The following is a 17578-nucleotide window of genomic DNA, read 5'->3' as shown; positions in this document are numbered from 1 at the left end:
AGGAATGCCTAGCTCCCCTGGCTGTCTGCGTGGCTTGCTCCTTTCTCATGCCAACTGTTAGCTCAAGCATCATTTCCTTAGAGAAGCCTTCCCTCTGTTATGCTCTATCACAGTACCCTGTTTATCTCCTTCATAGAAAAAGAAGCTGATTAAGGGTTACAGTAACTACTGTCTCAGCAAAGGCGGGGACCGTATCTGTCTTGTTTACCTTTACCCAAAGGTTAAGAAAGTTCCTGGCACATATAACAAGTGAACAATAAATATTTGTTGAATGAATAAAAAATTACTATACCAAGTTTACATACATGTATACACGAATATTCGAAAATGTGGAAAATCTAATAGAAAACAACCAAATGCTGAATGTATTAAAAATGACACTTTGTAGAGACATATGAATATGGTTTCAAAAAAACAAGTACCTAAGGTATTTATCTTCAAAAACATGAAAATTTACTAGAAAGGGATGAGGAGTGGGTTATTTTTCATTTCTACTGAGATGCAAGCAAGAAATATTTAAACACAATGAGTTAAAATTAGACATAGGATTGTGTGCTGCAGAATAGACGACCAACGGAGCCTCTGGCATCTCCTCCCACTGCAGAACAAAATGTGGTTGGTTCTAACAGCCATATACTCACGATTAGTTAAGAACAGCCCAGACTCTAGGTAATTATAAGCTTAAAAAGTTGCTTCTCTCCCAATTTTTAAAATTCTGAATTCATAATTATGTAAAACAAAGATTTTATAAATTGAATACAACATAATTTAAAAACAGATGGCCCTTATCTGCTGATCGTACCTCAGCATCACTTTTCTAGGTGTTTTGCAAAAGCAGTTACATTTACAAAAGGTCCATTCATAACAATATGGTAACTAAAGCAAATGAAACTCAAAGAGCACTAGATCTGCTATGGAAATATTTTAAAATACCTTTTTAAAAAGGGTGTTTATATCTATAGATTGGCTTTTTAAAAAAGGACAATATACTGAAATAACTGTAGCATATCCCTGAAAATAATTATACTGCCACCTGTGCATTTTTATGAGATGTAAGGATAAATTAATAGACTGTGAGGTCACATAAGTCAATTATTATCTGTTGAAATCTGGTGCAAGAAAAAGCAACTTACTCCATATGAATTCTTACTGTACCCCAGAATCAACTGGTGCTGGCATTATCAGTGCCACCTTAATGGCAATGGATGTCATGCTACGCTGTTTTGGTATCACGGCAAAAGTAGAAATAAAGAAGAGGTTTGGAAAGATTTTCTACAAGGCTTCCTTGTAATGAGATTTAGCAATAAACAAACAAACAAGAATGAATGTTTAAGACCCACTGAACACATTAAGGTCAAAGATTTCAAAAGTTAATCCACTTTTCTTCCCCCAAGAGTTTATTTTTGGTAAAAGGCAGAAAAATTAGTTTTTCTACAAGGGAAATCTGCTTCTAAATGATAATTTGAAAATCTTGATATATATTATATATTAAAAAAGACACACAAAAATAACGGAGAAGTGGGAATAACAGATTAGGTACTGTAACTTTATAAAGGCTTGCCTAAATCAAGAAGCAGCACACACACGCCTAATTTATGCAAACTAAAAATGTATATAAACAGCACAATACTGTGATACTGGATCATGATACATTAACTGTACACATAACTACTACTGTTATTAATAAACCTTTGGGACACTCAGTTTTATGCCCAACAAGACATCAGTAAGTCTTTAAAATCTTCTCCTCCTTTATGGAAGGGTATTTCTAGACACTAATTTTCCCATCTAATATTCGAGTATAGGAAATCGATTCCACAAGGTGCTTAAATTGATGAGACCTCAAGTGCTGTTTTCTAGCTTGAATTTTTGGATAGTAAACAGTCCATGGGGACCACACACAAATACTATGACAGAAGAGTTGTTACATTGTCTTTTGATGGGATTTGATTGGTGATGAAGCTTTATGACATGCTTGAGCAACGCACTGAAGGGGATCCCATCTGAGTTAATACTTTGTCCAACCACTGTAGAGGTCCATTCAGATGAAGTTCAATCCAGCAAGGAGTGCTCGTTACCGTCTGCCTTCTGTTTAAAAGAATACAAGAGAATAATTATGAAATGAAAAGAACATGACTAAGTTTAGCTACATGAAATAAGAATTTAGATAAAAGGTTGTATATACTGAAACCAAATTTCTTTTGAACATGTATTAAGTCTAAATATCTGATTAATGATTTTGAAAACTGCTTAATCCTCAGTCTAACGAAGTATTACCAATGACTTTTAAAGAGATACATAAAAAACATTTTTTGCCCCTCAAAAAAAATTATTTACCACCCCAAATGGGACACCTGTATGAAAGAACGCAGTCACTGTTAATAATACGCCAGAGAACAGGACATCAAACCAAACCAGGGCTGTCCTAAACTAATTGAAGCATACAGTCACTCTACTTATTAATCAACCACATAAGATATTCAACTACCAAATGAAGTTTAAGTGGAACAGGGTTCAAATTTAAACTATACCAAAACAAAGGAGAATTGTGACCCTAGCTTATCACAGATTTGTATAGTTCAACATTCCCTGCCAAGGCCAATGAGCGGACATCCCTTTCAGCAACATCGCGCAGGTTTTTAATAAGAAACACCTTTAGTATTTCGACAAAATGGATTACTCTCTGAGAATCATTAATTGTTCAATGACATCTGTCACTTCCACATACTGATTTAGCTTTGTCTTACTTACTATATAAAGTAAGTCAGTAAGTCTGCTTGCTTCTTCAATGTGATAACCCTTCGAACATGAAAAAAGGCTACTCTCAACACTTCATCTTCAAGCAACACATGCTCAACAGAATTTAAAACTATTCCAAGGATGTGGTTTTCTGCAGCAGATGGTGTCAATGCCCCACTATACCCTTCAGATTTTTCAGTGTTCTCTATATAACTTCCAACTGCAGGCATCTGTATTTATCTGTCTGAGAACGTCTCTGCTTTGTCCACGTGTAGCAGGCTGGAAGTGCCAGGAAATTAATATCCTCAGGAGCAACAAATGACACAGGAATTGGCATTTAAATGCCCAGTTTCTTTCCCTCTGGGTGAGATAATTTTGTATGTTCTTTACTTTTTTCCAAAGATTTCCTAAGGGAATAACCTAGTGACCCACCCACTATACTAGATTGCTTAATAATGGTATTGGCTGCCTTCCTTCCCCCACTTCACTTCCCTACCTCCTCCTTCCTTACCAGTGTTTCCTCCATTTCCTGAACAAACTCTGCACTTGAATCCTTGTCTCAGGGTCTGAGACACACACTAAGACATTTTGATATATGATCATTCCTAAAACATGACACACGGAATTTAACACAACAGTCTCAAATCTGCCTTATTTTGATTTAGATACTGTATAGTGGTCTATGCAGCTGAAAATTGCAGTGGCACACTTCACAAGTCGTCCCACATTATCCATGAGGTACAGGCAAGACTGACCCTTTCTCATCTTCCCCTCCATTTTTTTTGTGTGTGTGTTTTCTTCTTCACATAAAGCTTCTCTTGCCTTCCATCTCTCCCTCAGATGAGGCCTTCTGCAGTAATTTTTGCCAAGATCTCTTTTAATTTTGATTTTGCCATCTGCTGAATTCTGGATAATTCCCAGTTTGTTTTCAATCATATCCTTTTATTACTACTTTAGTTTAACCTTCAGGAATAAATTCTTAATCCAGGTCACTGAAAGGTAGAAATAGATTTAAGAAGGCTGTCTCTGTACTTATTTGGGCACAAAAATGCACTTGAAGCATTATCCATCCCTAACTGTTTAGTCACTCCGGTACTGATTCACTTATTTCTCAATAAAATATGAATTCTTTACACATCTATATTTCCTGTTTATTACATTCCTGATTTTTATGCTGGGAATCAAGCTGGATTTAAAGAAATGGGAAAATAGTTTTAGAACTCTACCTTCTCTGCTCCAGTGTCATTAAGGTAAAGTTCCTGGTAACTACACACGGTTCTCAGATATACGGGTTTCTGATGTTATTTTGATCTGTAAATTTTCAAGGGAACTACTTTACTATCCAAAACAGATGTACCTGACTTCACAGCCATAAAAACATACTGTGTATTACTGCTTCTTGTAATTACAGATTTTAAGTTATCTCTGGGTTAATGAATGGCAGAGTCCACAGTGAATGAAGGCAGTATCTCTCTCCCCCAATTAAAACTGCTCTTAGCAGATGACCTATAGATATACATGTAATTCTCCTTGACCTACGCCGTTCATATTTAATTCCACTGAATTTATAACATGTTCTGCAACATTCCAATCTTCTAAAGAAAAAAAAATCTGACCTGTGACCTAAAAACTTGGTATCAGATAGTACCATTTGAATCTAATTTTAAAATCAACTCTGGTCGATTCAAGTCCAAAGGAAATAAGGAACTCAGCATTCTTTAAAGGTATCATATGTTAAATGGGAATGATTAAAACAGCACTACATAAAGATACAAAACGATTATTCTACTACTATAATTTGGACAAAAGAATAATGTCTTCATTCTGGGATATAAATGTATTATACAGAATATATTTTTATATATTTTATATATTTTTATAAAAGTATTCAACCAGAAGACCTCAAATCTCATCTCAAAAGTCAGACACCTTACAAAACTTGTTTAAGATAGGGAAGAAGGGCCCAAATTACTCAATAAAACAGGAATACCATTACTATATGAATATCTTCTTAAGCAGACATTCAGAAAGTAAGCAAAGAGTTAGAGAAAGACTAAGTATTTTACTTATAGTTCTATTCTTTAATATGCTGAGAATATCTTCCTTTTCTTTGACATGGAATTCCAATCCACCGTAATCTACCTTAACCCCTGATGACAAATTCGCTTTTAAAAAACTCAATTATGTAACTATTACCACTATATTTAGAAAAGAGGTTAAGAGTCAAGGAGAGCTCTCCACCACTTACAATGTGTCCTTGGGCAAATTATCAAATATCTTGTAAGCCTACTTTGAAATAAGTAGTATTAGTTTGAATCATTTATTTACAAAGATTGTAACCTTATAAAGAAAGGATAACAACAGAAAACAGAAATTCTTAGCCAGGTTGAAAGGCAATTAAAACACACCATAGTGCTTGGCACCTAACAAGTATCCCCTTCTAATACTATAGATTCAGTAATAGGTTCCACCTCTTAACCTTATATTCAGATGGTCTCCACATATTTGTCCAGCCTTATTCTTTTGTATTTCCTATACTCCAAGCAAACTGAACTAGTTTATTGCCAGGATCATCACTTCCCACCCCTTCAAACCTATAACTATTATGTATCTTTTAGAACCTAGATCATGTGCCATCTCCACCAGAAGCCTCCCTAAGCCCCAGTGAAAACGTTTCTCCTTCCCTGAACTGACATAAACCTTCTAATATATCCTTTTTACATTATTTAACACTCTGCATTATGTTACAGTGCATGTCCATACATGTTTCAATTCTATCTTCTATAATGCCAGCACAGGAATTAGCAAGTTTTGAACCTAGAGGCCTCCGATTTTCTTTTGTTATTTTACATAAAGATCTGCTGACTCCATAACTTCAACGAAAATAGATACATGTGAACTCCAGAGGACGCAAAGAATGGAAGAAAAAAGATTTATACAGTGGAAACTTAAGAAGTGAATATGTATTTCATACCGGTATTCTGCTCCCCACCCTTTCACAAAACTCATTCTTATGGTGCACATTCTAGTTAGTTGATACACGGCTTCAAAACCCTGATTAACAGACTGAGCCAGAAGAGCAGCAAATTCTTGGTTGTTGAAGATCTTCAGATTACAGCCTATGATTGAAAAAAAGTAAAAGAAAATTGTGTAAAGAGTATCATTGTAAGAAAATAATTTTAAAAAGGCTACAGATATTAGACTATGAGCATGCAAATCATCTTCTAAGTCCTATAAATTAACAACAACTACAAAAACTCAAGAAGTTGATAAGATAGGTTTATTTACATTGTTGTATCCATACCTGGTGGAATTTTACACACTGTTGCAGGGTGCCAGCCGTATCTCTGATTACAATTGGGGCTCTGCACAAAGATTGCACTATCACTTAGGCACTCAGCAAAAACTTCCCCACCTATGTAATATAAGCGCACGCCTCTTCCTAAAACAAAATACATATGGGATTAGTTTTATAACATTTACTATTTCAGCATGACTCCGGAAGAGTCTTCTTGAAGGAATACTAAAATGACATAAGGTATTTAGATATTTTCCATAGCTGTGCTTCTCCTAGGTATAACTTTGAAACATACCAATGGGTATTTTTCCAAGTATTTTGTAACAATGATTTTATTGATTTGTAAAAATAATACATGCCTGTCAAAAGTATTTAAACAACATAGAAAGTGCATAGACAGTAAAATACAACTTTTCATACAAATTATTATTTTAAAATAAGTAAAAAAAATTGAGGTAATTTTAAAGCAATTAACTAATGTTTGGAAAAACATACCTTCATTATAATAAATATTTCCTTATAGATCCCACTATGGTTAAGGAAAAAAGGTAATAAAAATCATGAAGAGGTTAAAGTCATTTAAAACTACATATTATTGTGACAATCAAATCCTTAGATATATAAGCAGAATTAGGTAGGAAAAAAATTAGAAGATTTTAACAAAGCTCTTTCAGAATTTGACAAATCAAATACACATAAAATAGAGAAATAAGGATTAAGGCAAAGATCTAAGATAACACTTAAGATTCTCACCCCTGGTGTGCATATATCTTCTCTATCATTCCAACACTAATCTAGGTGGTGCTGTTAAGGAATTTTTCAGATGTAATTAAGGTCTCAAATGAGACCTTAGATGACCTCGACAAAAGGGAGATTATCTTTGGTAGGCCTAACTTAAGCAGGTGGTATCCTTTAAAAGGGACTGGGCTGTCCTAGGTAAAATTGATTCAAAGTGTGAGAGGGAATCAACGCAAGAGATGCTCCACTGCTGACTATGAAGATGGAGGAGGCCATGTGGCAAGGAATGCAGGTGGCCTCCAGTTGCTGAGAGCAGTTTCCAGCTGACAGTCTGCAAGAAATTAGGATCTTAGTGCTACAACTTCAAGGAAGTGAACCAATCAGCTTGGAAGAAGACCTTAAGCTCTAGATGAGAAGCCAGCCCAGATGACATCCTGATTTCCCCTTGTTAGGCCTTAATGAGATTCTTAAGCCATATCTGGACTCCTGCCCCACAGAGACTGTGAGATAATAAATTTGTGTAGTTTCAGGCTGGTAAGTGTGTGGTTATATTATGCAGTAAAAGGAAACTAATAAAACAACCTATAAGCCAGATTTAACACATAAACGTAGAACCTGATGTCCTGGTTCTTATGACTGCAGAAAAAAATCATGTACTGACCGTCATGAAAACATTAAGTCCAAAAATTAGACATTTTTCCGGCTATAGTCTCTGATCAAAACCACCCCATGAACTAGAAATCAAAAGTAAAAAGATGATCCAATAATTACAGCAATCTAAAAATTTGCAGAGAAGTGAATAGGGTAGAGGAAACCTCCTATTAAATTTTTATGCACAACCCCGAATAAAATACAGAAAAAAATCAGAACTATTTTAGTTAAAATAGGGTGGATATTCAGAAGCCTTCTTTACCTACAAGATATCTTCATACCTTAAGAAGGATTATACAAAATTTATATGTCAAGCGAGATTTGAGAAATTCAACACGAAACCAAGAAACAGACCTCTCAAGTACTTAACTCTCTGCAGAATCACATCTTTTTCGTGATCAGCATTATTTCTCACAGGAGGTAATGGTTCATTAAACAAAAACAGAAACAAACTACTGCTAAAAGAAGTTACATTAAGGTGATTGAGAACTATGTTCAGTTACATCAATGGTGCTCAAAACTTTTTTTTTACCTACCCCATAGTCAAAAAGTATACTGATGACCTCAAAGAGTTTTTGTTTATGTGGCTTATATCTATGGAAACTTAGCATATTAGATATTAAAACTGAGATTCAAAACATTTATTAATTCATTTAAGAAATCAAAATAATAAACCTACCACATATTAATATAAATAACATGTTTATGAAAATAACTCTATTTTCCAAAGCAAAAAAATTAGTGATAAGAGTAGCAATGTTTTATATTCTTGCAAATCTCTTTAACATCTGACTTAACCGAAGAAGGCTGCTTCTCACCAGAGTCTACATTTAATCTCTTGCAAGATCATAAGCCATCTAACCTCTCAATACTTCACTGTATACTAGTGAGAGAATGGCAGTGAAAGAGGCAAATAACATCCTAGCACCATTATGAAAAGAGTTTTGACCTCACAAGCTTGCTGAAAGGGTAGTGGGACTACCATATTTTGAAGTCCTCTGAATTATTTTTTGGACAATAATAAATGGTAGTTGTTTTAGGTATCTTACTTCAGATAGATAGTAAGATTTGATTTAATATATTAACTCACTGAAGAAGGAACACACTAGAAGATGTAAACAAACAAAAAACTGATCATTTGTTAAAATTATAATCCTAAAATCTAAACATGACAATTTTCTAACTGGTATATAGAGGCTCAATAAAGTTATTTTAACACATATTAAAGGACTTTCCAGTATCAAGAGTGACAAATAAAGATAAACTGAAGAGTTTGCAGACAGAAGGATCACATCACCATGATCTATTAAAAGCGGTAAGCTGTGCACTTAAACTGAGAGAGAAGGCAGGCTTTTTTTGCATACAATCTCTTGATGTGGTAAACCACATAATGCTCACATTATGAGCATATGGCATTGGTTTTTCACACACACACACACACACACACACACACAAAAACATACCTATATGTCTTCTTGTCATTTCTACTGTAGCATTTCGGTTGACATTGGAGAGTAAACCTAAGCAGAATCTCTCTGAATTTGATGGATCTGTGAAGCCGTCTACAGTGAGTGAGGGCTGTGATGCATGGAAGGTCTCTCCAACCCTCTGGTTTAATTCATAATATGCTATTGAACACCAAAATGCAGGTTCTGAATAAGTAACTGGCTGCAAATCTGGGGGTGGGAGGGGGAGAAAAACCCAATCCCATAAGAACAAGAAATGTTGTGTGAACAATTCGAGCCAAGAATAGATTGAATATTATCATCTTCACATGCTTTATGCCAGCCTACAACTGGCACAGCTCAGGAAGTAGACTTAACATCTATAACACGAACTCCAGTTTCCATAGATCAAACCAGATTTTCAATTTCCCCCATATCATGAACTCATCCAATCTTCAAACATCTTTAGACTTTATGGTGGATCATTTGATCTCCTAGTAGTTTTACTCTAGTTCCTGTTCAAATATAAAACTACCATAGGAAAGCAAATCAATTTGCTTAATAAAGCTAATTTTTGGTAGGATGAAGTAGAATAAAACTGCAGCAAAGATGGAGTCAAAAGCCAGAAGAAGAAGAATAACAGGATACAAAATATGACACACTTTTGACATTTGTCTATTTTAACATAAGATGCTAAGTAGTTACTCTAGTTACAAAATCCCCGCATACACAAGAAACAAAAAGTAATAAAACAGAGAGTATGCAGGAAGAAACAGAATATGGAATCCAAAGAATCTACATTTCATGGGAAAACTAAAATCGCATGAATTTGATTTCTATAATTTTGATTAAAATACATAAGGAATATCATGAAAAAATTGACAATTTTTTAGAATTCTGAATGTGTCAACTGAAGAGAAATTGTGAAGTAATTTATAAAGTAAAATAAAGACCAAAAATAAACTACAGAATTTATATAAATACACATACACACATATACATGCATACATATCCCCCATACCACATGAACATATTTGTGATATGTGTATATATATTTATACACATACTTCTTGTATTAATTGCTATTACAAAATATATAACAAACGTACCCATAAAAAATCTAGCCGTAATAGGTCATAAAATTTTCCATGAATAAAGAATTTGATTTCCATGAACAAAAAGGTTGTTAGTTTCTTACACTATGTGCCAGCAGAAAAGAATTTTAGTAAAATTGAGGAACATTACCAATATCATTTTTAAAAGGCATTATTAGTATGAACAATCACTTGATTACTGATTGGGATCCCTTTCTCATATATGGGAAAAATTAGTAGAGAGAGCATTTAAGTAAGTGATATAAAAACAGTGGGGGGACAAGTATTTGCACCTTAACAAAACTATGATTAACAGAGTAGAGTAGTAGGAGATAGTTCTGCTGGAGATCCTGAAACGAAAGGATTCAGTTTAAAGATAGATGTCCAAGTATTTCCAGAACTTCTGACCAAATAATAACAAAACTAGCTGTAATTAATGATCACAAATAACACACAGGTAATTTATATCTCAAGAATTCAAAATATATAACTGCTTTGAGTGTAATTTTTGAGGTTTCAAGATATAAAAGGTAAAAAAGAGTATAAACAGTCTTGGCTTCTAGCCACCCAGTTCCCCTTCTCAAAGGCATCCAGTATATCTTTCCAGAACTATTCTATGAACCATACAAATATATTCTGTTCTGTGTCCTCTGCTGTTTACATATAAATGATAACATAGTTTTGAACTTTGCTTTTATACTACTTACTCTACAGAGATGTTGTCGTTTCCTTATTAATTACTTATCTACATATTAGCTGTATAAAATTATGTTATGGTATATTGTGATCCCATACTGATCAATACTCAGGCTAATCTTGCAAATTTTGCATACTTTCAATCAATTATAATCATAGACTCTTAAAAGAGAAATTGCCAGGTCAAAGAGCTGTGGTTCTATAATTCTGTTAATATTGTCATCTATAGAGGTTGTACCAGTTTGCATTCCCAGTAACAAAAATAGTGAGGGTATGCTCATGTGTTATTGTTGATAGGTGAGAATGTGATCTTAACAAGTATAGTTTTAATCAGTATTGCTCTATGACACTGAGCAGCTATAGACTCATTTCTATTGTGTGTCCTTTCTGTTCTTTTAGTCTGTTCTCTTTTTTTGTTTATTTTTCTATCAAGGTGTTGATTACTTTTCTCACTAAATTATAGAAGGCTCTTTATGTGTTAGGGATATTAGTCCTTTCATGGTATGGGTTGCAAATATTTGATTATTTGTCTTATAACTCTTCATCCTAATTTTGATTAAGCCGTATTTAAAAAAAACTTATGTGATATAATTTATCCATCATTTTGGGGTGTGTCACAGTGGTGACAGCAGATCTTGTCTCACTCTTAACTTAAAGGGAATATTCTAGTATTTTCCCATTAAGTATAATGCTGGCTTTGAGGATGAGAGACAACATTGCTTATTTAGAATTTCTGCAACAATAATCTCAACTGGCCAATGCAATGTAATGCTGCCTCATAAAGACAATCTAGAAGCTATGTGTCTATGCTCTGCAACAATTTAAATAGCATTTTAATAACACCTTCGTTAATAGTTGTGTAGAATTCCTGTGTTAAACTGTAGTTAACAATTTTCTAGAGTTTAAAACATTTCTGTTTCTTCTATGAAAGTTGACTAAGATAGCTCTATTTTCTCGCGTCAGTTCTGGTAAATTATATTTTCTTAGAAAATTATGCATGTCTTCCAGTTTTAGGTAAACAAGATAAATCTAATCAAGAAAATAAGGGGGAGGGGCACAAATACAAGAGAAAAGGAAGGTACAACCACAGACACAGAAGAATAAAACAATGAGACACTACTTCACTCAATTCCATGCAACTAAATTTTACAACACGTTTGTTGTAAATGTTGTTAAATGATCACATAACAATAATAGGATAAGTTTTGCTGTCTGATCATCATTCTCTACACATTTTGGGAAAGTTATCTAAAAATACAAGCTTCAAATATACAGCATGGTGTAGATGTAGAGTAAGACAGGTCAAACAGACCCTCCTCTCCAAACCATTATAACCACGACAATAAAATACCAGGCAACACAGGTGAAATGGCAACTCTCAGACAAAACTGATGAATCAAAAATAGAGAACAGGTGATAATTATTTTTTAGAAGAGAGAACAGTCTTCCATAACAAAATTAAGCTCTTATGTTCTTTTTTTGTTCCTCATTTTGAAAAATCTGTTGGCAAGTCACAACAGGTACAACTAAGAAAGGTCAAAATATATTTAGAACAATGAACTAAAATTCACTGCTGTTTCCTGAAGCTGATATAAAATAAACAAAGCCACTATTAGAAATGGAGGAAACTGCCTAATTTTTCATCATTTAACTGTTTTTCCTCTATCAAATACTTCTCAGAAGTGACTAATATAGTCATAGTTCATTTAGATTAATAGTTTAGTCAGATGTGATAAAATTATAGCTGACAAAAAGGTTCATTATAATCATATATAAAATTTTTTAAAGTTAAATTAAGCTAATAATTTATTAGCTAAAAGTAGTTTTTAGAAACATTTTTTTTAAACAGAGGTAGGTTAATTGGTAATTAACCTATTAGTTATTCATATATTCATGCTGCTACTGAAGTCTGGGACTTCCTGTTATGAGAAGTAAAAAATATCCTATTTAGCTAGTTTCAATCAGTGGTTTCTGTTACTTGCAGCTAAAACATCTAGAGAAATCCTTGTGTTGGTATCTTTGCATACAAATTCTATATTACTCTCTAGTATTACTCTCTAGTACTCTCTAGTATTTTATATACAATATCCAGCAACCAATCTAAAACAACACGAGACATGCAAAGAAATAGGAACAACTGACCCATAATCAAGAGATAAGAGTCAACAGAAGCAGACTTACATATCAACCAGATACTGGAATGATCAGAGAGAGTTTAAATGGAAATTATAAAACTGAAAAACAGATTATCTGAAATGAATTCATGGGCAGAACAAAAGTTAGACCCACATACACGTTATCACTTGATTTTCGACATAGAAGCCAAGGTAAATCAATGGAGAAAAAAAGGTCTCTCCAACAAATGGTGTTAAAACAACTGGACAAATGTCTATTGAAAAGGTATGAAGAGCGGAAATGATAAATATGGAGGCAGAGTAGTCCCTTCCTTATTCGTGGCGTCACTTTTCTCAGTTTCAGTTACCTGCATTCAACTGTGATCTGAAAATATTAATGGAAAATTCCAGAAATAAACTATTCACAAGTTTTAAATTGTGTGTCATTCTCAGTAGTGTGATGAAATCTCATGCTGTCCCACTCTGCCCCACCTAGGATGTGAATCGTCCTTTTGTCCAAATGAAAACACTATATATAGTGTATCCATACTATATATGCTACCCGCTCATTAGTCACTTAACAGCCATCTAGGTTACCAGATGGTCTGTCGCAGTATTGCAGTGCTTGTGCTCAAGTAATGCGTATTTTACTTAAGAGTGGCCCAGAGGTGCAAGGGTAGTGATATTGGCAATTCAAATAAGCCAATGAGAAGCCATAAAGTGCTTTCTTTAAAAAGGTGAGTCCAGAAAAATAAGATACTTTGAGAGACCACATTCACATGACTTTTATTACAGTATATTGTTCTAATTGTTCTATTGTTACTTACTGTTAATTTGTTACTGTGTGTGTCCAATTTATAAATTAAGCTTTATCATAGGTATGTATGTGTAGGAGAAAACATAATGCTATGGGTTCAATACTATCTGCAATTTCAGGCATCCACTGGGGGTCTTGGAACATATCTCCTGCATATATGGGAGGACTATTATATATTCATCTTATTGCCACTGTCATGCTTCAGCTATATTATCGATTAGGCATTTGTGCACTGACTGGAATTCTTGTGGCCCTTTGAGTTCATCCATGTTGTATCATGGATCAGTACTTCATTTATTTATATGGTTGAACAATATTCCAGTGTATGGATATACCTAATTTAATTTATCCTTCATCATTTGATGGACAACTAGGTTGTTTCTACTTTGTTTCTACTATTATGTTTATGTGAAAATTGTGCACAAGTTTAGCATGGATGTGTACAAATTCAGTTTTCAATCTTCTTGGGTATATACCTAGGAGTAAAATTACTGGGTTATACTGTTATTCGATAATTTCTGAAGAACAGCAAATTTGCCCAAAACAACTGAACCATTTTACATTCCTGCCAGCAACATAGGAAGACTCCAACTCCTCCATACCCTCATCAACACTTGTTATTGTCCTTTTTGATTATAACCATTCCAGTCGGTGTAAAATGGCATGTCACTGTAGTTTTCATTTGCATTGGTCTGATCACTAATCATGTTGAGCATGTTTTCATGACATTCATTTTTAAATTTTAGAAGCAGTTGTCCATCACAGGGCAAACAGGAACATGGTTTATTCAGGGATACAGTTCTTTGAGATACAGGTATGTAAGAAAGACATATCTGGAAAGCCAAATATAACTTGCAGTAAGACATTACGATATACAAGGTGTTATTTCCAATGATCTGCCTTTCTTGGTTATCTACCATTCCAAACAACTTTAGGTATGACTGGCTATAGTAGAAGCTTCTTTACCTGAGAGTCTAAATAATGGAAAGATTTAGTCAACAGAATTATTGTAAAGGCCAGCCCACCTCCAACTGCCAATGTTAATTCATTTAAAAATAATTTACGTAACTGAAGAATGATTTACAATAAACTGTAATTTGTCAGGTTGTGATATTAAGGTTGAATTGGTTGAATTAGGTCAGGTACAAGGTATTTTGTGTAAACAATCTACTGTAATTCAGAACTATCATGTTACAGGGGCACTAAAAAGCTGATTCCCATCCCTTATCTCCAAATTCCTCTGAAAATTTGTTACTGGGCTAATTATGGCCTTTCATTAACAAAAATATAAGTATTTACGGGATAACAAAACTTTAAAAACCACAGAATTCTTAAAAATGAAAAATATCTGAGTGTTCTCAAATTTTCATTTACTCTAACAAGAGAAAATTCTAACAATTATTCTGCAAAGTAGCATATGTTCATTTTTCATGGACAACAGGGCCCTTCTCTGATGGTCCAAATATAATTAAATCAAGATAGACAATTCATTTTATGACATGTGTCCCAACTTCTCTAAGAGTTATGAATAACTCATGTGAGTCTCAAACCAGGCAAAAATGTTGATCTAATTACTAAGGAATTCTGAAAGACATTTTTACCTGTATCCATACTTTGGTTCAACTGTTGATCACTTGTTTCTCCATCTTCACTGATATATCCAGGAGGTGGCGTTTCTACAAAAGTTTAGAACGTATCACGTACAGTTGCAATTTAATCTCACCACCTTTTCTCCTAGCCACCAAAGATAACCAATGAATTGCTCTGAATAACAAATATAAATGTTATATAATACTATTATAAAAAGCAGTACTGGATACTAACGGCTTAAGATTCGGGTTCTGCTCCAAATCTTGTAGGTAAATCCTTAAAGCCTACTTGAAATACAATCAAGTTCTTTGGGCATATTTTCTTAGCTATTATTTACATATCTGGCTCATTTCCGTATGTATATTTTCTGGGGCAAGAGCCAAAAATTTAACTTCAAAGATGCCTCGGTTCTGAATCAGTATGCTTCAAAGACATTAGTACCAACAATGTTTGTTTTTTTCTTTTAAACTAATGGCCATCATGGATGGGTACTAGATGATTAAAGGACACCCCTACCAACTCCCATAAACACACGTGAGCGCAGACACACACACATGAGATTTCAGATTACATGTAGTATAGGCTTACATCTTCCACTAGGTTCTATAGGGCAAAATATGGTAACATAGCTGGAATTCTACATAAAAATCATATTTCTCCAAAGATTTCTAACCAGTAAATTTTGAGTGAAGCACAAAATTAAATTTTGTGCAGGCTACTGCACAAAACTGAGGCAAAATACTCCTTGAAAACAAATAATATTCTAGCATTTCATTTCTAACCTGTTTTATGAAGAAAACATTTATATTTAGGAGGTGTATGAACACCTGAATAAGCTATAAAATAAAAACATTTATACGATTTTATCAATTATACCTGCAAAGATGAAAAATAAGTTTAAATGATTATTAACAGCTTAATATTTATACTGCTAGACAGTTTTAAGCAATTCAAATAATGCAGACACATACCTAAAAAGATTTTTGTAATTACCAAAAAGGGGAGAGAGAAGATGTGGGTTAAAGGTCTTCTTCATTAACCTTTCACAATCTCCCTTCAATAAACTAATTACGAATTTCAACTTCTTAAGTATCAAACTTTTCATTTAGGTATCAGTACCCCCAAAATTTAATACTGAAACTCTAAGAATAAAATACCTTCATATATTCAAAGAAGACAAAAATAAAAGCGATACATATCATTATGTACTATTTTAGAGGTTAAAGCTAAGAAAATTAAACAGAGACAAGCTTTGCCAGCTTAACCACCCATGTCTCAAAGGTTTAAGAAGGAAGAAATACTGAACTTTTAAATACTTTACCCTGTTTTACTTTTCTCCATTATTATTTGTCTATAAAATAACAAATGATAAAGCGATTAGCATTTGAGAAAATGTTAAAATTTCTTTTGATGTGGAATAAAAAGTGAACCCTTAGGTTTCACTATGAGTTGGAGCTGGGTAAACCCCATTGGTCAAGAAAAGCAAATAGGTGTGATCCACTTTTGATTTTCTACTTTCTAAAATACCCAAATCTAAATAAATAAAGAAGGAAAAACAAATCCAAACATCTCCACAAGTGAAAGCCACTAAACATTTTGATCAACTCCTTCCAAATAATTATTGGGCAGACAGTCAGTCTTATAAGACTGTCTGTCTGCTTATGCCTCAGTTTCCTAGTATTGTTGAATAATACTAATTCCCACTTCGAAGACTTAAAATGCCTCCCTCTCCTCACACCACACATACATAACTCTACTTCTGGCCAAATTGTGCTCCCTAGGAAATGTCCTGTTTTAGCCTTGTTTTTTTCCCCTCATCCTGGCCCTCATACTCTATTCCCACTCCATGCACTTTCCTCCTAACTTCTCAAAAATTTTATGTTTCTTAGCAACCCAAAAAACAGTCTCAAATTTTCTTTTGGAATAAAATAGTAATCAAAGAAATGCACATTAAAACAATTAGAAGACATTTTCTAACTTTAAAATTAGCTATTTTTAAAAAGATCCTTATGTTTTAAAAATTGTATTTAACCAACAAGCATTATTTCCAAGACGAGACACATTAAAGAAATATTTCTGATGTACCTGAAACTCTAAGTTCCTTGCACATTTTCAGTGTAATAAAATAAAAATAAGAGTGGAATAGAGGATTATTACAAAAGGAAAAAAAGCCCTGACACTATAAAAAAATGGACACTAAAAAAATCCTCATCCTCGTATTACACGCTTAGTTTCTGCTAAGAAAAAAATAAGGGGGAGGTGGGGAGGACAGACAAAGTAAGAAAACACTACTTGTTCTCCTAAAAAAAAAAAAGTAAAAATTAAGAGTATACAGTACTGTATCGTGGAATATTACTGGATCACATAATACAATTATTAGAGTGGAATTTGAGAAC

General features: G+C 33.7%; 1 protein-coding gene across 1 annotated transcript in view; it reads right to left on the bottom strand.

Moving 5' to 3' along the window:
- Nucleotides 1-1361: 1361 nt before the first annotated feature.
- SMAD2 (SMAD family member 2) overlaps nt 1362-17578 on the bottom strand; it is a 69062-nt gene continuing 52845 nt past the window's right edge. The window contains exons 6-11 of the mRNA XM_006919921.3: nt 15194-15268; nt 10280-10315; nt 8890-9102; nt 6044-6181; nt 5714-5858; nt 1362-2088 (exon numbers count right to left, since the gene is read on the bottom strand). Coding sequence (XP_006919983.1) covers nt 1965-2088; nt 5714-5858; nt 6044-6181; nt 8890-9102; nt 10280-10315; nt 15194-15268 — 731 coding nt within the window. The 3' untranslated portion in view covers nt 1362-1964. The remainder of the gene's footprint in view (nt 2089-5713; nt 5859-6043; nt 6182-8889; nt 9103-10279; nt 10316-15193; nt 15269-17578) is intronic.

The sequence above is a fragment of the Pteropus alecto genome, unplaced genomic scaffold (genome assembly GCF_000325575.1).
Source record: "Pteropus alecto unplaced genomic scaffold, ASM32557v1 scaffold146, whole genome shotgun sequence".
In the NCBI taxonomy this organism is placed as follows: domain Eukaryota; kingdom Metazoa; phylum Chordata; class Mammalia; order Chiroptera; family Pteropodidae; genus Pteropus; species Pteropus alecto.
Note: the sequence above shows the minus strand (reverse complement) of the source record. Positions and strands in the feature narration are given on the sequence as shown.